At 48.3% G+C, this 19,601-nt stretch overlaps 4 protein-coding genes across 8 annotated transcripts; 2 read left to right on the plus strand and 2 right to left on the minus strand.

The window, feature by feature from the left end:
• Positions 1–323: 323 nt before the first annotated feature.
• On the minus strand, positions 324–6,514 carry spint1a (serine peptidase inhibitor, Kunitz type 1 a). 2 transcript variants are annotated; one of them, XM_029139804.3, is made up of 11 exons: positions 6,140–6,514; positions 5,557–6,029; positions 5,158–5,315; positions 4,914–5,055; positions 2,433–2,600; positions 2,307–2,348; positions 2,028–2,156; positions 1,909–1,959; positions 1,656–1,826; positions 1,519–1,578; positions 324–1,439 (listed from the first exon to the last, which is right to left on the minus strand). In XM_029139804.3, exons 2-11 carry the CDS (start codon positions 6,011–6,013, stop codon positions 1,252–1,254), a joined length of 1,566 nt encoding a protein of 521 aa, XP_028995637.1. In that variant the 5' UTR covers positions 6,014–6,029; positions 6,140–6,514; the 3' UTR covers positions 324–1,251. The 2 variants fall into 2 exon arrangements, with proteins under 2 accessions (XP_028995637.1, XP_040925237.1); XM_041069303.2 differs by having other exon boundaries at positions 5,557–6,514.
• A 1,595-nt stretch (positions 6,515–8,109) lies between these two features.
• ppp1r14d (protein phosphatase 1 regulatory inhibitor subunit 14D) lies at positions 8,110–12,016 on the plus strand. The gene is made up of 4 exons (XM_029139510.3): positions 8,110–8,513; positions 11,261–11,341; positions 11,469–11,501; positions 11,590–12,016. Exons 1-4 carry the CDS (start codon positions 8,334–8,336, stop codon positions 11,656–11,658), a joined length of 363 nt encoding a protein of 120 aa, XP_028995343.1. The 5' UTR covers positions 8,110–8,333; the 3' UTR covers positions 11,659–12,016.
• A 32-nt stretch (positions 12,017–12,048) lies between these two features.
• On the minus strand, positions 12,049–15,706 carry zfyve19 (zinc finger, FYVE domain containing 19). 3 transcript variants are annotated; one of them, XM_029139506.3, is made up of 12 exons: positions 15,569–15,706; positions 15,343–15,464; positions 15,211–15,264; positions 14,957–15,123; positions 14,714–14,856; positions 14,518–14,626; positions 14,148–14,366; positions 13,969–14,045; positions 13,748–13,846; positions 13,495–13,661; positions 13,202–13,294; positions 12,049–12,298 (listed from the first exon to the last, which is right to left on the minus strand). In XM_029139506.3, exons 1-11 carry the CDS (start codon positions 15,620–15,622, stop codon positions 13,216–13,218), a joined length of 1,290 nt encoding a protein of 429 aa, XP_028995339.1. In that variant the 5' UTR covers positions 15,623–15,706; the 3' UTR covers positions 12,049–12,298; positions 13,202–13,215. The 3 variants fall into 3 exon arrangements, with proteins under 3 accessions (XP_028995339.1, XP_028995340.1, XP_040925179.1); XM_029139507.3 differs by lacking the exon at positions 12,049–12,298 and having other exon boundaries at positions 12,869–13,294; positions 14,521–14,626; XM_041069245.2 differs by lacking the exon at positions 12,049–12,298 and having other exon boundaries at positions 12,869–13,294.
• Positions 15,707–15,773: 67 nt separating this feature from the next.
• Positions 15,774–18,453, plus strand: bub1bb (BUB1 mitotic checkpoint serine/threonine kinase Bb). 2 transcript variants are annotated; one of them, XM_029139508.2, is made up of 9 exons: positions 15,774–15,915; positions 16,227–16,376; positions 16,458–16,517; positions 16,607–16,751; positions 16,842–17,038; positions 17,142–17,305; positions 17,420–17,613; positions 17,699–17,799; positions 17,910–18,453. In XM_029139508.2, exons 2-9 carry the CDS (start codon positions 16,249–16,251, stop codon positions 18,172–18,174), a joined length of 1,254 nt encoding a protein of 417 aa, XP_028995341.1. In that variant the 5' UTR covers positions 15,774–15,915; positions 16,227–16,248; the 3' UTR covers positions 18,175–18,453. The 2 variants fall into 2 exon arrangements, with proteins under 2 accessions (XP_028995341.1, XP_028995342.1); XM_029139509.3 differs by having other exon boundaries at positions 15,782–15,915; positions 16,224–16,376.
• Positions 18,454–19,601: the final 1,148 nt, after the last annotated feature.

Below are 19,601 nucleotides of genomic sequence, written 5' to 3' on the forward strand. Positions count from 1 at the left end.
ACGACCGAAGTAAAAACAATACTTTGCGTAAAACTAGACACGAAGCAGATGCCGTTCTGTTAAAATGATCACAGCGACTCAGGCTTTAAACTGGGTTAATTCACACTCTGCTGCTTGAACCGAGTTAAAACACTCCTGGAGCTTTTGTAGCACCGTGTCTCACACCCGCCGCTAGATGTCGCTGTAGTTGGGCTCATCGTCAAACGGTGGTTCAATTGTAAAAGTATGAAGAAAATGAGGAAATCAGAGACAGGTTGAATCACTACACTGATGAAGGTGGAGACTGGAATATGTAAAGAAACAAGAAAGAAACTAAACAATCAAACGTTTGAATTTAGCTTTATTCATTTTACAGAAATGAATATTAGGTGGTATGTACAATATCTGAAATATTTATAATATTAATATTATCACATTGACTGCATTTAATAGAATAAAGAACTAATTGTGTCCAATATGCTTGTTCTAAAACACTTGAAAACTCACTGAAATCTAGATCAAAACAACAAAACAATGATTATTTACAGCATTGTGCATGAACACCCACTGGCCACAGCTTTGAATTCACCTGAAGGTTCAACGGCTGTGGTGAACAGACGTAGACCAGCAGCGACAGACTGCAGATCATTTCAATCCAGTCCCAGCGTTCAACAAATGCCAGCTGGATTCAAAGACGTGGCCGGTGGGTGAACATGTGATCCAACAGAATATGAAACAAGAGTGGAGACGAAGGAGAGATTACGACACACGACAAGGTGAAGGTAGAAAGGATCACAATATGATACAAAGGCTAGAAAGAAAATACAGACTCATCTATTGAAGTAACAGACCTGCACAGACCTTGTGACAGTTTACAGTCTGGCATTAAAGTGGTTTTATTGCATTTTGATTGTCATGGTCTACTACCAGTAAGTATAGACAATGAAACAACATTTATACTTTTAATCTAATGCAATAAGAACAGTTTAAAATATCCAGTGGGAATAAATCTCCGCTGATAAAAACCTTTCAACCTGAGTACACACAACTGTAGAGCAGCTTATTCGATCAAGCTGCTGCATTAAACACAAGTCTACAAATGATAAAACATCAATAAAAGTCCTCCAGCATTTCTTTACATCACTATGAATTAAAAACGGGTTCCACGGCGCCTCAAAGCGCAGCTCACAGACGTTAATTCCTCCAAACCGTGCTCCATCTCTGGTTCAGCTCCTGGAACCTGTGGCTCTGCATCACAGGGGTCGAGGTGCATCACATGGGTTTGGTGGTGCTGTTGTACACCAGCCGCTCCCGGTCCTCCAGGGAGGTGAACTGGGCCGTGTTGGCCGGCAGACGCTGGTTCTGGGACGACTTCTTCTTTCCCTTCATCAGGCAGTAAACCAGGACCCCGAGTAAGATGGCGATGGCTACGCCCAGGAGCGCAGCTATGGCTACGACGCCTGGAAAACACAACGCTGGGTTAGAAAACGCAAAGGGCCCGTTTTACCAATGACACAAGCATAAAAAAGGACAAAGTACCCATGTTTCCCTCGGACACACTACGGTCAATCTGTCCTTGGTAAATGAACGAATCCTCGCCTGAAACGAGGACAAACACAATGAGCCGGGCCGAGCTGGAAGAGTCCGAGTCTATCGACTGCCTCGCCTGCACCCACCTGTGACCCCGTGGCACGTGCTCTGACAGGCGTCCTCCGAGTCAAACCGGTTGTTATTGCCCTGGCAGCCTCCGAAGTTGAAGCGCAGGCAGGCCTTGCGTCCTGGGCTGTAGTACCACTTGGTGAAGCTTTCCCTGCAGCCGCCGGTGTCCGGAGGCTGCGTGCAGCGCGCTGGAGGCGCCGACAAAGTGTGGGTCAGAGGCCGTCGTCAGCGGCAACGAGGTGACGAGCAGCGAACCAGAAAAAACATTACCTTTCTGTTCGTCCAGCGGGATGTTCCGCAGAACCTCAAACTCCTGGTTGACTGAGAGGAAAGAGCAGAGTTAATCAGTGTGAGACTCCAGCAGCTTCCTGCTTCGCCGGTCGCCTCACCTTCCTCACACATCTGCTCGTCAGAGCCGTCGCTGCACTGCGCCGTCCCGTCGCACTCCAGGCCGCGGTCCAGGCAGCAGCCGCTCGCGCAGGAGAACTCGTGTGGGCTGCACATCGCGTCGCACCTCTCTTCAGACGCAAACACACGGAGCGTGAGAATGCGGCAGCGGCGCTGGTGCAGCGTTTGCACAGGGCGCTGATCAGAGGAACCTCTGCTGCAGCGTTTAACCCACTAAAACCAGATAGCATCAGGTCACATGCAATGAGGCTGCTACTTACCTTCACTGGTGGGGATGGAGATGCCCCGACCGAATTTTTTCTCTGCAAGTCGAACAGGGAGGATTAAATGAATAAAAGAGCAAAAGACGGACGGTTGCGGCCGCAGGGCGGAGCGTGTGCTGGTACCTGAGCCCAGACAGGCCTTAATGCACTCGTCCTCGGAGATGTAGTTGTTGAGATTCTCCTTGCAGCCTCCGAAGATGAATTTCTCGCAGGCCAGCGAGGCGGCGTTGTAGTGCCACCGGGGGAAGGAGCCGCGGCACGGCCCGATCTTCTTTGGCGCCATGCAGTGATCTGAACGCGACAGGTGCCGTTAGCAGTTTATAGTCAATGCAGTGTCCTGAACCCGACAGATCGCATTAGCAGTTTCTAGTCAATGCAGTGATCTGAACGCGACAGGTGCCATTAGCAGTTTCTAGTCAATGCAGTGTCCTGAACCCGACAGGTGCCGTTAGCAGTTTATAGTCAATGCAGTGTCCTGAACCCGACAGGTGCCGTTAGCAGTTTATAGTCAATGCAGTGATCTGAACCCGACAGGTGCCGTTAACAGTTTCTAGTCAATGCAGTGATCTGAACGCGACAGGTGCCGTTAGCAGTTTCTAGTCAATGCAGTGTCCTGAACCCGACAGGTGCCGTTAGCAGTTTATAGTCAATGCAGTGATCTGAACGCGACAGGTGCCGTTAGCAGTTTATAGTCAATGCAGTGTCCTGAACCCGACAGATCGCATTAGCAGTTTATAGTCAATGCAGTGTCCTGAACCCGACAGATCACATTAGCAGTTTATAGTCAATGCAGTGATCTGAACGCGACAGGTGCCGTTAGCAGTTTATAGTCAATGCAGTGATCTGAACGCGACAGGTGCCGTTAGCAGTTTATAGTCAATGCAGTGTCCTGAACCCGACAGATCGCATTAGCAGTTTATAGTCAATGCAGTGTCCTGAACCCGACAGATCACATTAGCAGTTTATAGTCAATGCAGGGACCTGAACCCAACAGATCGCATTAGCAGTTTCTAGTCAATGCAGTGAACTGAACCCAACAGGTGCCGTTAGCAGTTTCTAGTCAATGCAGTGATCTGAACCCGACAGGTGCCGTTAACAGTTTATAGTCAATGCAGTGATCTGAACCCGACAGGTGCCGTTAGCAGTTTCTAGTCAATGCAGTGATCTGAACCCGACAGGTGCCGTTAGCAGTTTCTAGTCAATGCAGTGATCTGAACCCGAAAGGTGCCCTTAGCAGTTTATAGTCAATGCAGTGTCCTGAACCCGACAGATCGCATTAGCAGTTTCTAGTCAATGCAGTGATCTGAACCCGACAGGTGCCGTTAGCAGTTTATAGTCAATGCAGTGATTTGAACCCGGCAGGCCTCATTAGCAGTTTATAGTCAATGCAGTGTCCTGAACCCGACAGATCGCATTAGCAGTTTATAGTCAATGCAGGGACCTGAACCCAACAGATCGCATTAGCAGTTTCTAGTCAATGCAGTGAACTGAACCCAACAGGTGCCGTTAGCAGTTTCAAGACAATGCAGTGACCTGAACCCGACAGGTGCCGTTAGCAGTTTATAGTCAATGCAGTGACCTGAACGCGACAGGTGCCGTTAGCAGTTTCTAGTCAATGCAGTGATTTGAACCCGGCAGGCCTCATTGGCAGTTTATAGTCACCTTGCTCATATATACAAACCTCCACTTTTGTTAAAACAAATCACAGAGGGCGACGTCATAATATCAGTCTTAGTGATTCATCTGTTCACAGTTCACTGCAGCAGCTCAGAAATGCTGCAGCACCAAGAACCCAACAAACCAGTTTAAGTCACAGTGTGAGGCACCAGAGGACGGCGGCGGCACCTTCTGTGGCGACTGGGTCTCGTGAGCAGACGAGAGAAACGCAACCGGCCGTGAAGGAAGTGGTCTGTTGAGACAGCGCGTTGTGGCCGCTCGGTTACGTAAGGATCCAGTCATTGAGCAGCGGCGGCGTCACTGCCGGGCCCACGCATACTCCCCTCAGCCGCATTCTTTGCTCGGCTCAGGACCAGACCTGTTAAAGTGTAACTGAAGCAGTGTCAGAGGTCTTTATTGTTGCGTCTGTGATAAAGCGTCAGCCGAGCGGCGGCTAAAAAGCCCAGGAACACGTAACCGATACCGAAGAACCGGCGACGGCTACAGCAGCTTCCTGTTTGCGTAACTCCACCTAAAACCGGACCGACTGGTTCCGAGGCGGGCGGAGTGGAAGACGCAGGCAGCTTTCATTTCCATTTTCTGAGGACACCACAAACAGAGTCCAGCTGTGAGCAGCTCGAAGCCACTGACCCGCAGCCAACAAACGGCCTCGTGACGGCTCCACTTTCTCATTTCTGCCTTTTGCTTCCACCACAATGAGATCCGATCTCATCTTCTTGCTGAGCTGTTATCTCAGCATCAGTGTTATAAAGATGAGCATGTTTTAAAGGTTAGATCACAAATAAGTTTGGTTCAGAGGAAGTGATGAGTTCCTCTGAACCAAACCCCGAGGCTGGTGTGAAGAAAAGCCTCAGGTTGGACGTGAGAAGCAGCAGGTCTCCGTCTGGTGCTGATCCAGAAGCGATGCTCAACAAGGTTTCTACTCACGCTCCGACTGCTCTGGGGTGAGGACCAGAACCGTGACCTTGGTGGAGTCCATCTGCCCGGCTGAGTCCGTGACCGTCAGCGTGAACTTGTAGAGGCCCGAGCTCAGGTTGGACACGATGATCTGGTCCGGGAAGCCGGTCGTCTGCGAGACACGAGACGCGGGCGCTCAGGTCACAGGAACACAACCAACGGCCCAGTTGGGCCCAGTCGGGCCCGGCTGCGCTGCAGTGGGGACCACACTCACCTCGATAACAGCGTTGGGGTTCCCAGAAACCATCTGCCAGTGGTAGGTCTCGATCTTGTTGTCGTCTTTGCTCTCGAGGCCGTTGAGCGTCACGTGCTCGTTGGGCTGCACCACCTGGTCCGGACCTCCAAAGGCCACCGGAGGATGGTCCGACTCGTCTGTCAAACAGCATCACATCAGCAGACAAAGCACCGGTTAATAGAGCTGCAACAGCGACAGACAGAAACCCAAAGCTGCAGTGGGCGAATAGCAGACGTGCGTGAACATGCGCTGAGGTTTGCTGTTCCTGAATGTGGCCTCACAAAACCATTACCTGAGCCCAGTGGCCCCAGTATAAACGGCGTCATGAGCTGGTTGAGACGTAACGCACCCAGCTGTTTGAGTGGGATCCAGTCTCACCTGAGCGCGTGTCCACCGCCAGGTGTCCTTCATACACGGAGTCCAGGATGAAGTTGATGTATCCGCTCTTCCTGCCGAAGCTGCACACGTAGTGGTTCTTGTAGAGGCAGTTGAAGAGGGAGCAGGACTTGATGAGGCCGTCGTCGTCGCCCTTCTCCATGAAGACCACGTTGCAGCTCGTGTCTTTGCAGCAGGACTGCAGACAGTCTCGCTGGCGGCTCAGCTTGGGCGACGACAGGAACGTGGCTCCCGCCTTCACAGACTTGTCCACGTTCAGGACGAAGTCGTCGCGGCCGCTTTTGAAGTTGGCCGAACACTCAGAGCTCACCTGGCCTCCGGCGAAGCCCACGAGCGAACACAGCAGCGAACACAGCAGCGAAGTGAGGAGCGACACGCGGAGCGAAGCCCGCGGCGGCGACGCCGACGGCCCCGAGCGGCGTCCGAGGAGGGGACTCATTTCAAGCCAAAATCACCTGGAACGAGGAGCAGCAGCAGACGACAGCGTTAAACGAGCTTTACAGGCCGACGTCCTCCCGCGACATCGAGGCCGCGACTGGTGAAACTCTGCGCCTGTCGTCACCACCTTTGTGAATCGACGTGACGCGGCGTCTTCTGACTTCCTGCTTCAGCGCAGCGGCCGCAAACGAGCGCACGGTTTCAGTCCGCTCGGTTCCTCACGGCCGAAACTCCCAGCAAAGAACCTGCCCGAGCTCGAAAAAAAGCCAAACAGCCGACGACACTTCCAAGTGACTCACCTGAGAAATGCAGGAAGTGAAATTCCACTCCCGGAGAGGCCACACCTCGACGGCGCAGCGGCGGCCGCGAGTCGCCTCGTTTCAGTCGCTTTATTTGTGTTCATCCATCGATCCCTCGAAAGATAAACGAGACATTTATGAGGCTGCTGATTCAGAAATAGTTTACACTTAATCAATTAAAACACGATAATGTATTTAAACTGTTATGTTTTCATAGCAAATAAATGAGCTCAGTCCTTCAGAAGTGGAATATTTAAACACAATGTAGTGTAAGTTTAACTTTATTGACCATACAACAACATAAAATACACAACATGAATGAAATAGAGTTAAAATAAGATGATTTATTACCATGACATTAAAGTGACTCCATATTGACATAGAATGAGCAGCTGTGCATTAAGGGCACTTTTATATTGGACCTGGTACTTTTTGGAGCTGGTTCGGGTCCAGCAGGTGGCAGTGCGAGCTCAACACAGCAGGCGCTGCTACTGTTCTAAGCTACTATAACACGTACAACCAACAACAGCTCTTCAATTTCACAGCAAACCCTTTTTTACTTATTAATTGTTGTGATGAAGATTAGTCATGTGTTGAGTCGTCAAAAGTGATGTAATGAGTCCTAAAACATCAGTCAACCTGTCAGGACCTGGTTGGAACCAGGATGTTGGTGCGTATTGCGTAAAACGCAGGTTAATTGAATGATAATTCCTGTAGAATTTAGCCCTGGGCTGTTTACATATTCCACGCCCAGCCTCCGAGGAACCCTGACTCAGCAGGAGCCGAGCCCGTTTAGCGCAGCCCGGTCCGAGCGAGCAGGCCCGACGCAGGACTCCAGTCCAGAACCCAGAGCAGGTGGTGCAGAACCGATCAGCATGAGACAGAATGAATGAACCTGTTTGCCTGGAAAGATGAGCTGAGAGGCTCTCAATAATTCAGTGTCCGTAACAGACGGTGTATCGGTGGGTGAAAGCACACGACTATGACTGAATGATGGCAAAAACAACATGCGCAACCCTATTACTGATATTGAAACAGGATCTGTGGAAACTCTAGCGTCTGCATATTCATTCACTGGTGCTAGTGGTGCATGTTGGTTACAGTCGAGCTGTGGCCGCTCTTTAAGCCGCGCTCTAATTGTTTATAGCTGTAATTGACCTATGCACCCCCACCTGCTACAACACAGACGTACAGTAGGGAGCAAAAAGCACACACACACACACACACACACACACACACACACACACACACACACACACACACACACACACACACACACACACACACACACACACACACAGGCATATCTCATTACCATCCTCCTGATAGTGAAGCCAGTGGGTGTTGCAAGAGGAGGAGGAATGGAGAGCAACACAGTGAGCTTTAGAGAGAGAGAGAGCGAGAGAGATGGAGAGAGAGAGAGCGAGAGAGAGGGAGAGAGAGAGAGAGAGCGAGAGAGAGGAGGAGAGAGAGAGAGAGAGAGAGAGAGAGAGAGATGAGAGAGAGCGAGAGAGGGAGAGCAGAGAGAGAGATGAGAGAGGGAGGAGAATACGAGAGAGAGAGATCGAGGAGGAGATAAGATGAGAGAGGATAGAGAGATTCGAGAGAGAGAAAGGATAGAGCTAGAGAGGGAGAGAGAGAAGAGCGAAGGGAGAGAGGGAGAGAGAGAGAGAGAGGGGAGAGAAGAGATAGAGAGAGGGCTAGAGAGAGATTAGATAGGATACCGAGAGAGGAGAGAGAGAGAGAGAGAGAGAGAGAGAGAGGGAGAGAGAGAGAAAGGAAGAGAGAGAGAGAGAGAGAGAGAGAGAGAGAGCGAGGACAGGCAGAGGACCAAAGGCAGCGTTATAGAGGGGGAGCAGCAACAACTAACAAGATAATAGGAGATCCGCGTGGGAACGACAGCCCACAGGAAGCAGAAGTGGAGGCACAGAGGAGCCGTGTGCATTTCAAACGTGACAGAGCCCGACGTCCGTGTGTCTGCGCTCCCGGTGTGTGTCCACGGTTCTCCCGGCCGTGGCAGCCATGGCATCGGAGCCCAGCACCCAGTCCAGGGTGATGTTCCAGAGCTCGGACAAGACGGAGGAGCCGCCGCACCGCAAGCTGGGAAAGCTGACGGTCAAGTACAACCGCAAAGACCTGCAGAAGAGGCTGGACATAGAGGAGTGGATCGACGGGCAGCTGCACCTGCTGTTTGACTGTGAGGTGAGACACGGCATGCACGGGCGCGTGCACACGCACATGCACACGCACGGACGCGCACGCGTGCACACGCACGGACGCGCACATGCACACGCACGAGTACTTCTTGGCCGTACTAACGAAGCGTCTGCTGTATCAACTGTGTGGCGTCAACTTTAAGAGTTTGCACCGATACAAAGCTGCAACCGGTTGCACTGAAACACGACGTCAGAGGCAGAAATGTTCAGAGTTTAGTGTCGGTAGCAACGAGAATGAGTAAAGTAATGAATGAAGGGAGTGAAAACAGAAGCCAAGCACAGTGTTTTTATTCTCACATGTACAGGACATTATGTGGGAAATAAAGAATGAAGACATCCCTCAGGTTAAACACGCACACACACACACACACACACACACACACACACACACACACACACACACACACACACACACACTCCGTCATAAGCCACTCCCGCTGGGTGGGACACAATCTAATTATGTCAGAGGCTCCATATTGATTTGCCTGGCATTCTCTGGGGGAAACCATGGCAACAGATGTCTCTGTGTCGTCGCCCACATGAGACAGTACGACGCAGCAGAATCAGGGGTGTCTGTTAAGGAGCGCAGGCTTCCTAATGACGATGCATCTCAGATGACAACACGCCTCTGTTGCCAGTGTTCCTGATCCAGACCCGCGGCTGCCTGTTGGTTCTGACTCGGGCACCTCCATCTGTCTGGGTCTATCCGGACTTTTTACATTGTTCTGCTATGTCAGGTCACTATATGTTTCTCCACTTGAATCCGACGTCTTTCTTCCTCTTGTGACATGAAACAGGAGGCAGATTAATCCTATTATTAGAAACCAGGATATGAGGATAAGATCAAAAGCCTGTTCAATCTTTTGATCTAGATGCAGAAACATTTATTTCAGCATCTCTCATGAACACGTGATAACTGGTCTCCCGGCAGCTGAATAGACGGATGAGACGCTGAAACGCAGCAGAAACGCCGCTGCTTCAGCCGCGCAGCGCCGTGTCCGGCCTCTGCGCTCCGACCGGCGTCATGAATGTTGCAGAGGCTCAGGGGACGCTGCCTGTGCTGCTGCTCAGTCCTCCGCGTGGAAGCATTTACCATCAGGCCCCTGTGTCACCGCCTGAATTATTTAGCTGCGTCTCTAATTCATACGAGGCTGCAGTGGCCTCCGCTCTGCAAACCTCACACCTTTTAGGAAAAGTGGGGAAATAACAAAAGGCGTGAAGAAGTGAGACGGACTCAAACAAGGAGCCGCTGCACACGTTGGGAGGATGCAGTGAGGGTTGGAACCCGTCTGATGCCTTCATTCTGAACAAAGCTTTGGATCATTTGACCCGGTTCAGTGAGGTTAATATGGAAACGTGGGCAGTTTGTGCCTCAACAGGAAAAAGGAAGCGTCCGATAAGTAAAACACAGCGCCGGCATCTTCTCCAGCGTTTCCTGGGCACAGTTTCCTTCGCATTAAAACAGCAAACACCACATTAAAGGTGGATGTTTGGTTGTAACACGAGTTACAATAATCTCCAGAAACCAGGTTGCTGCATCTTAACCGCCGTTTCCAGCGCAGGTCACGGAGTCTTGGCAAAGTGCACTTATTGCCGTTTGAAACTGAAATCCTCTGAGAACCACTTTGATATTCATGAGCTCCAGCTCCAGTGCCAACAATCATTTTAGCTACAGTCTATTGCTTTTAAACTTCAAAAAGTGCTGCAGAGACATTTTTGCCCTGAGGCCTCATTAAAATGCTATTTCCCTCTGACAACGACGACGTCTCCTAACAACTAAAACGAAGATACTAAAAACTCAGAGGAGGCGTCGGATCACGTTTCTTTGTGACGGATCCACGCCCTCAGCGCTGGGACACGCGCTTTGAGAGCAGCATAAAACAAAGGCTCCAGCGTTCTATAGCTCAGCTCATGCACTGCTTGGTAAATGATAAAACAACTGACCGTAGCATTGATGCAACGCACGAACCAAAGGACCAGAGCTGGAAACACGCAGCTTCCTCTAAAGGCCGAGGCTCCAGCTCGTATCAATTAGAGCGGCCGCCGCGTTCTGCCGCGCAGCACTTCCACATTGATCAGCGCTCCCTTCATCCAGAGCGCCGGCCGGGCCCTCGCCAGCCGTGAAAACGCTCCAACCGCAAAATATTCCACCTAAAAAGAGGCCCCACGTGTCAAATGCAGGCGGCCACTTGCTGACGCTGAAGTCAGTGTTGCAGCACTCGCTGAGCACTGGCTCTGTGTCGATGGAGGTTGGACGGAACCTGCTGCCAGCTTGTTACTGTTAGTAATGCTCGCTGTGCGTTTCACATTAAGCCCTTGGTTTCTATCTCCTCTGCACACACACATTAGACTCATACGCTCTGTAGAAAACATTTTAAAGGCTGAGCTGAATGTCAGCACAGCGAACCATCCATGAAATCTGAGGGTTGCATGTATTGAGTATGGAGCCCATTTGCCTTCACGCCTCAGAGCCCCTCAGCTTTGTGATGTGAACACATCCATCGCTTCGTTATGACCCGTTAGAAAGAAGCAGGAAAACTGCATCATCCCACACAGCACCCACCGACATAATGAAGTCTGCAGCCTGATGAAAGCCGAGCATGTGGGATTTCACGTTTCTCTCCCATGTTGCATCACATGCCGCGCTGCATTTGGCTCTGCAGCCGCAGACACAGGAAGGGTGTCCAATGCAGGGATGTGGGCCTGAACATGCTTTTGTCTTTGACCTCACAGGAAGAAGACATACCAGAGCTAGAGATCGACATCGACGAGCTCCTGGAGCTGTCAGACGAGGGCCAGAGGAGCCGGCTGCAGGTAGAAACCGTTACACACATCGACTCATTTAGATTTTAGTTCACCCTGGTAACACACGACTGTGAGGTAACGGCTCAACAAGCACCCGACCCGGGTTTTTAATGTCCCTATTTCTGCTCTTTGTTAGGAGTTATTGCAGGAATGTGGGAAACCAAAGGAGGTGAGACCCAACGGCTACAGAACCGAGCATGTAAATGTATTATTACATTAGTCTATTAGTCTGAATTATTTCTCCATTGCTTCCATAGGATTTTATCAATGGGCTACTCTACAGGATAAAAGGTCTACGCAAAATGTCTGGTCCCTTCAAGAAATAATAACGGGTCAACCCAGAAATGAGACCATGCGGAGCGTCTCCCCATCCCCCACATGATAACTACCTGGATGCCTGTGTCACAGTGGGACTCTCCTCTTGCCCTCTGGGCCCGTCTCAGCTCAGCATCAGTCCACAGAAGCCAGGTTTTTTTAATTACTACATTTTAATTTATAGACTGCTAAAACATTTTGTGTACTATAAACATTAGGATGATGCACATGAGCTAAAAGTACTGGATATAACACTGGCTAACTGTTTTTGTGTAAGACTGTACATTTTCAGTTGCCTATTTATGTACATAAATATTTTTGTTCTGATAACATAGTCATATGTCAAAATAAAACTGAACATTTTCAAGACGAGCCTGTTGCTGCATGATCAAAGGGGAACCTGCAATAAGATGAGCTTTATTCCACACAAACATATACGGACATGTCCATTACGTCACCAACTAAACTACCCTGTAACCACAATAGTTTTATCGCTGCTTTAAAACAGTTAATTGCCTGTTAAGGAGAAACCCTACGACTGTACGACAGGATGTCCGCCAGCCTGTGATGCACAGAACACATGGCTCCGTCCGTTCCAGCAGAGTGGCTAAAACAGAGGAGCGGTTGACACGTCCAGTCCAGGAGTAAACACTGAAATCAGAAGCAGGGAGGTCCATTAAGTATGCATCCATTATCCGCGTCCATTTCCTGTCTGTGGCGTGGGTATGACATGGCCAGAAAAGGCAAACATAGCAGCGGCCTGCACATAAACCTTAATGGAGAAAAGCCCCGGAGGAGGCAGTAATTATGGTTTCTCTGCAGCAGCAGGACAATAATGCACTGATGAAACTGCACTCTGACATCTCTCCCTCTGCCCGTCGTACTCTGTGGACCTTTTGGCCGACGGCTCCATTATAGTAATGGGCTTTGTTCGCCCCCACCGCCACTCCTGCCTCCCTGACACAGTGGCCGCTCATTCTCTGATGCTGAACGTAAGACGAGGCCTGACAGACGGAGACGTTAACGTCAAGAAGTTAAAAAAAGGCTTCAGTGTAAAAATAAATGACACGATGACATAATGAGCTTGTGATGCATCTGCTCGAACGTTTAAAAACGATCACATGGTGACAGGTGCAAAGAGAGTCTAAGGAGGCGAGTCTTTGTTGTCTCCAGGAAGTAGGACAGTGAGTTTTCAAGTTGTGCAGCGCTGGTGGAGGCAGACATGCTCTGGCAGCCTCTAACATTTAATTATCACTATTTTTATACATTACAGGAAGAAAATCTGATCTATGTTCCACAAACACGTTTCAGCTGCAGTGACACTACGGTTTGCATTTAGTTTCAGTTGTAATATATCACTATGTTCATTTGATTGCAGACCTACAGGTATAGGATTCATGTTGCTGGGAACTAAAGCCGGGAGCTCTGGCTTACTTTGATAAATAGTGTTTCACACCAGAGACTGTGGTTTTGTTACCAGCAATAGGTCACTTAAGGCTAAAGCACAATTCTAACATTGATGAGCGACCACAGCCTGGTAAAACAAACACCCACAACACAGTTCACTGTCATGTCTTCCTCTTCTTCTTTGGCGCAGTGTAGTTAGTGGTGCGGTGCTCCATCCTGTCATATTTATCATGGCCTTCCCTGGGGAGAGAATGGAATTTGGATTGATAATTCATCACACTAAATACTTAATATTCATGCTGCTTAACAGTATGGCAGCAGCCTGCCCACGATTTATCTAGGTCATAGTATGCATTCCAAATAGCAGGCATCTTTCTTGGCCATGAGAGTTTAAGATTTATGTTCAGAAACTCCACTCGAGGAAACACTGAATTTGTTACCTGAAGCAACTTTTGCAGTAAAGATCCCCATCACAGGTGAAGCATCGGAGTGCAGCATCTTGGTTGCAAATACAGCACCATGGAAGTTCATCCTCGTCACTGTCTGACAGCTGTTGAGCAACAGCAGCTGGTGGAACTCCTCGAGTACGAGGCTTAGGTTCTTGCGTCTACAAGAACAAATCAAAAGGAAGGAAACGCTGTTCTGTATAACAACATAGAAAACAGATGAATGAGAGATTTTGGTGTTCAGTACCGTTTTTTTGGCTTTTTTCTTTTCTGTGTTCTTTGGTCCACTGGGCTCCAAAGGTATGTTGTATCCACTGGCCTCATCTAATGCAGCTTCTTCTGAAAGCTGCAATGAAAAAGGTTCTGTCTCTGATTCCAGCCTCTTTAAACGTGTCATATGCAGTATAACATGTATTATATCATATTTATCGTCATATAGACTATGATGTTAAAGTGACTTTGCAAAACCTGTTTTAACACCCTCCTCACGGCTTCTTCCTCAGTCTCCTCCTCACTGTCAAGATGCTGGAAGTCCTCCATGGTAACTAGAAATAATTTGACCAAATCATTGGGGTTTTTTTATGCACTGTGCTTCAATTTCACATCTTATTCTGTTCTCTAATCATATTCTGATGTATGTGATGTACCTTTGTTTGGATCCTGCCCCTTCAACTGTGCTAGTCGCTTGGCCATGTGGAGGACCTGATCCTGGGTGTGCCTCTCCTTCCTCAGCTCCTCTATGGCATCATCCATCAAACGGGTCTTCTCAGCCTCTAGCTGCTTTACTGCATCCTGGTTCTCCTCCAAATTTTCATCCAATGTTCCCAGCTCCCCCTTGTTGAGGTCATTCATACGGCTATCAACACCTGCAGGGATATACTGCAGATCTAAGCATATAAGGTTTGATACCAGACAATCTGCATTGTCTTCATTATGACAGTAAAAGATAAAGTACATGATAGATTATTTACTGGTAACTTAATGTTATCGTAATCATTAAGAAGCATAAAATCTTACTGCCTTCAGAGTTTGATTGCTGGTCATCAATAGCAACTTCCTCGGTCATCTGAGTTATTAGATCATTAGCCTGTTCGGTCTGAGTCCTGTTATCTGGAGGCTGGTGCACCTGCACAGATAAGCATGTACACAGTTATCCAATTAATGTTAAACCAAACTGTACTTTACTGTAAAGTCCAAAACATTGCAAACTCACAGGAGGGGGAGCCTGCGATGGTAGGGGCTGACCACGCAGAGCTGCCAGACGATCCTCCATCTCCTGTGCAGAAGGCACTGGCTGACTGGGAGCTTTCAGAGCAGCAAGGCGAGACTCAAGCTCTTTGTCAGACGGGACAGACTCTGAAGAAGAGTTGAAAATAAAGGAAAACCTTAAAATGGCTTAGATAAAAAGTAAATATTTAGCACTGCCAGGCCAACAAGCTGCTAAGAAACTCCTCACTGGGTGCAGAGTCCTCCTTCAGCTTCTGGAGCCTTTCAGCGATGGCCTGGTCTTCTTTACTCAGGACCCTGGCTGGTGGATGAGCTGCCTTTCTGTTACTGCTGCCTCCATGTGAAACAGGCTGTGACAAATGTCCCTGATGTTTGGCCTCGAGTGCAGCAACTCGTCTGTGGAACAAACGTGTGCATCAAAAGTCATGAAACCACGTTGTTGATAAAAATGTCATTTCTCCCCCAAATCTGACTGATACTGACTTCTTGTAGTTTTCAGGAGGCGACCATCTTCCAGCACTGTTCTGAGGCCCTCCACTAGGAGAGCAGAAACACAGGCAGGTGAGGTTTACCTGATCAGGCGTGTAGTGCTGTTTGTGGTGATTGGACCTTTACCTCGTCAGATTCGCCTGACACTGTTTGCAGACTTTCTGTTGAGTGTTGCCACAGCGAGGCACCACAGCACTGAAAGTCAAACAGGCGGCGCAAAAAGAGCGGCCGCAGCTCTTGCAGCCCACCTGAGGAGACATTGCACGTATGTGCGCACCCTTAGCGTCAATTTACCTCCATTAAACCGTTAATGGTGCGTCCGAGTGACTAATGTTGGCCAGAATCCACTCACCTCCTTCTTGAAGAGACTGAACTTTGACGCACAGCAGTAACAACGGTTGTCCATAGCGACGCACGCAGACGCTCACCGGTGGATTATTAGTCGCGTGTCATAGCGGACGCGAGAAAACTGCATTTATCTATAACAATTTAGCCGATATCTGCTTATTTCAACATTTCATCGGTAATACAACCATAACAGGAAGTATTCCGGAAGTTACGCCATGACGCCCGCGTGTGTTTCCTGTTCTTAATCCCGCCAATCAGCTTTCTCCAAATTGAAACGCGGTCTTGGTTCAAAACACACAACTGACGCTTATTAGCGTGATTGGAAATACCGATTAAAAGGCACATATAACGGTAAGTCGTGTGAAATACGTGAGTTCTATTTTGTGTGGCTAAAGTTGTCTGTTGCTGTGAATAAAAATGATAATGCTCGAGCTGAAGCGAAGCTAACGTGGCTAGCTAAAGCGTTAGCTCCGGCTAACGTCAGCGTGATTCTGTGGTGGTTTGTAGCCGTAGAGCTGTAAAACATAACCATCAGCTGACCTGTACATGATAAAGTAGCCGTATACCAGAAACACCCTGCTTGCACATGTTTGATTTTTGGTTGCTCAAATAATACTTTGTGATTAGACCTCAAAGTACTTACTGTGTCTGTCTGTCAGCAGACACGCAGGTTTGACCCCCACAATGGCAGAAGGAGATGTGGAATGGGAGCTGAGCAAAGAAAACATTCAGCCTCTGCGACGCGGCAGAGCCATATCCTCTTTACACCAAGCACTCAGCCACGAACAGGATGCCATCAACCAACAAAGACAGTACGGATGCGCTGTAACCACGGCACATTAGGAGGCACATGTAGTTCTATATTTAATTACAGCTTTTCATATCTTTTCCAGGGCTTTCGAGTCTGAACTGCGAATGTACGATGGAGATGATCCACTTAATGTTTGGGATCGGCAAGTAGAACATATTAACACTAAGTGTATTGTTTTCAGCTCCTCTTAAATCTCAAAGGCTTTCTGTCTAATCCTCACGTCTTTTATAGGTATATAAAGTGGACAGAGCAGTCCTTCCCATGCGGAGGGAAGGAGAGCAACCTCACTACGCTGTTGGAACGAGTTGTGACCTTGTTCAAAGAAGAAAAGAAATACCACAATGACCCTCGTTATGTGGATCTCTGTATCAAATTTGTAGGTGTAATGTTTTTTGACCTGTATTTTAAATTTGAGACATAAATTTGTCCAAATTTGCATCTGTCATGTTGTTTTGTGTGTCATTAGGCAGAGAACTGCTCGGAGCCCCTGGATATTTACCGGTACATGCAAGCACAGGGGATAGGAGTGACACAAGCGGGTTTCTACATTGCTTGGGCCGAAGAGTATGAAAATCAAGGGAATTATCTTAAAGCAGACCGGGTCTATCAGGAGGGACTCATGAAGTTCGCCGAGCCTCATGATAAGCTTCTACAGTTTCACAAGTACGGACTAATCCAGTACAGTTTGGGATAGATCCAAACTGGTGAGACAGAGCTTTTCCCCATATACAGCTGTCTAACAATTGAAAACCTTGTCTTTTCGTAGGGCTCTGCAGGCACGCGTGTCCCGGCATATTTTGACGAATGTGGATGAAGATGATAGTGACGATGAGCCCAAAGAATTGGAGAGAGTTTCTCTAGCCTCTCTTAAACATAGAGGCAAGAAAAAGGCCATCGCCCCTGTCAACAGAACTGGTTCTGCAATCAAATGTGAGCATGTTACCTGTAGTTACATGTAGTTGTGTTGAAAATGCCATCAAAAGATGATTTATTCATTCATATATTTTCAGCCCTGTTAGAAGTAAAATAATTATGTTTGGACAGGTTTTACTGGAGGCCTGCAGTCACAGGGGGTCCCTGTCCTCGGCAACAGTTCGAACAGTCAGTTGGTCATTTTCGATGAGAGTAAGTCTGAAGGTGCCGGCACGTCAGAGCTTAGAGCGCAGTCCTGGATGGCGCCGCCCACCCACCGGGCAAAAGAGAATGAGCAGAAGCCTGCAAAATGGTGTGATGTCAAGGTACAACAGAAGTGGATTGTGCTGGATGTGGATTTAATATATCCCAGTCCTGTCGGTCTAATAATGTCATGTTTGTGATTTTTAGATGCCCCAGAAGACCAAATTTGGACATACTGTTATGCCTGCGCCGCCCCCCAAACCCACTTTTCAACCCTTTGTTGAGGAATCAGACCAGCTTCCAAAAATGTGAGTAACTCTAAGACTTCTGTCTGATTCAGTGTTGTTACTTAAACATTTTTTTTAAATCACACATCCTGATTCACATTCTATGAATGTTTTTTCCTTTGGTTCCTCAGGACTCCGTGCAAGATCAACCCAGCAGTAAACACGGTTCTGTCAGCACGTAAACCCTGCAAAGAAGACACTCCTCTAAAGAGACTACAGGAGCACCATCGGCAACAGGAGGAGGTGGAATCAGGGAAAACACAGGAGCAGAGTGTGTACTGTAAAGAGCTGCTGCTGAGCGGAGCCACTGAATTCTGCTTTGAAGAACTACGGGCTGAACGCTACTTTAAAAAGATGGCACAGGAATCACAGAAGGTCGAAGGTCAAGAGGCTTAAGCTCCCGTCACTGCTTCAGTTTGACATACTTTATTAACATTGTTTTACTTTTATCTGTATGTATCACAAAACTACTGTCAAGTGCTTTTTTTCATGCTGTACATGTTTTCATAGCAATTCAGTAACTAAAAGAAAAGAAGTGGACTGAATAATAGGAACGAGCATTTTATGTTTAGTTCCATGTTTTTTGTGTGACCATGTTCAAGCTTCGAGTGGATTTTTTTTGTCGTCTCCACATGAACCCACAGATTTGGAGTAAACTAAATTGTGCGATGTTGAGTGGAGTTATGTTTTGTGTTGAGATGTCTCATGAGGCCTGGTTGTGTGCGCTGTCAGCAGGGGCGTGTAGGGTTAGGGATAGTTCATAGGTTTATTTCTGGTGCTTGGATGAGTAATGGACTGCAAGAACAATTTAGTGCAAACTAAAGCGATTCTACAGTTTACACAATCACTTCTAGGTGGTTCTGATGAAAATGCATTTAAATGATAATCGCTCTGATGAAGCGACTTCATTTAAGTTTCTCACTGCAGGTTAACATGCACAACTCAACACCTGCCAGTCATGAGACTTTTATGAGCCAGTGCGTGTCCAGCTAGCAGAATGTAAATCATTGTCCAGGAGAGGTTACCCAGAGGCCCGCTGTGTGAAGAGGTGGGAGTGAACCTAATCTACTGTGATGATGGGATACACTTCACACACTGGCTGCCAGACTTTGATGAATGGCTGGAAGATAGGTAGTTGGCTCATTAGCAAGTGAAATCCACCCTCTGCGGTCGTGGGTGGAGTGGGACTCTTTCCCCAGGAGGCCAGAGCCTGGATGTGCGTTAGCACAGCTTACTGCTGCTTTTACACGTGGAGAACTGGAGGAAAAAGCTTTAACCTCACACTGGAAACGTGAGACTCAGCCTGGATCCTCTCGACTGGTGAGTCCCAGACCATCTACTCTGAATGTTGGCTTCGCTCTACGAGCAGCGGATCGATGATGGGCGACGCGCTGCCCTCCCGTCATGACACAGCACAACCACATCATAACGCATCCTCCATGACTTGCCATTTGGCAGCACTTATTAAAAGCTCATCTCCTGAAAGCAAGCAGCGCGTGACTCCGATGGCTCTCAAGACAGGAAATCTATAGCTCTGTTCTACAGCAGCTGAGAGACGGTACAAGCAGGTTACGGTTGTTTAATGTGCTTTAGACAAGACAGAGCTTTTGTCCAGCGCTGCTGTTGGACCCAACAACAGCCAGGTTCTCTGAGTGGCTAGAAGTCAGTCTGAAGGTGTCTCCACTTTGAAAACACCACCACGTTACATAGTGAGTGTTTTACTATAACAGTGTGAACTTCTATTATTTTTATCTGACAATAGCGTGTGACTTGGACAAGAAGCTACATCTGCTTGAGCTGGAGAATGTAGGTTGAGCCCTGAT

Source organism: Betta splendens, chromosome 22 (assembly GCF_900634795.4).
Source record: "Betta splendens chromosome 22, fBetSpl5.4, whole genome shotgun sequence".
Taxonomy (NCBI): Eukaryota; Metazoa; Chordata; class Actinopteri; order Anabantiformes; family Osphronemidae; genus Betta; species Betta splendens.

Coding starts and splice junctions, on each gene's coding strand:
- spint1a (XM_029139804.3), bottom strand. CDS start 6,013: ATGAGTCCCCTCCTCGGACGCCGCTCGGGGCCGTCGGCGTCGCCGCCG. Junction 2,349..2,432: donor TAAGGCCTGTCTGGGCTCAG/GTACCAGCACAC, acceptor TTCGACTTGCAG/AGAAAAAATTCGGTCGGGGC. Junction 2,157..2,306: donor CTCCATCCCCACCAGTGAAG/GTAAGTAGCAGC, acceptor TTGCGTCTGAAG/AGAGGTGCGACGCGATGTGC.
- ppp1r14d (XM_029139510.3), top strand. CDS start 8,334: ATGGCATCGGAGCCCAGCACCCAGTCCAGGGTGATGTTCCAGAGCTCG. Junction 8,514..11,260: donor ACCTGCTGTTTGACTGTGAG/GTGAGACACGGC, acceptor TTGACCTCACAG/GAAGAAGACATACCAGAGCT. Junction 11,502..11,589: donor AATGTGGGAAACCAAAGGAG/GTGAGACCCAAC, acceptor TTGCTTCCATAG/GATTTTATCAATGGGCTACT.
- zfyve19 (XM_029139506.3), bottom strand. CDS start 15,622: ATGGACAACCGTTGTTACTGCTGTGCGTCAAAGTTCAGTCTCTTCAAG. Junction 14,627..14,713: donor CATCGCAGGCTCCCCCTCCT/GTGAGTTTGCAA, acceptor TTATCTGTGCAG/GTGCACCAGCCTCCAGATAA. Junction 13,662..13,747: donor AGAAAAAAGCCAAAAAAACG/GTACTGAACACC, acceptor TTGTTCTTGTAG/ACGCAAGAACCTAAGCCTCG.
- bub1bb (XM_029139508.2), top strand. CDS start 16,249: ATGGCAGAAGGAGATGTGGAATGGGAGCTGAGCAAAGAAAACATTCAG. Junction 16,518..16,606: donor CCACTTAATGTTTGGGATCG/GCAAGTAGAACA, acceptor CGTCTTTTATAG/GTATATAAAGTGGACAGAGC. Junction 17,800..17,909: donor TCAGACCAGCTTCCAAAAAT/GTGAGTAACTCT, acceptor TTGGTTCCTCAG/GACTCCGTGCAAGATCAACC.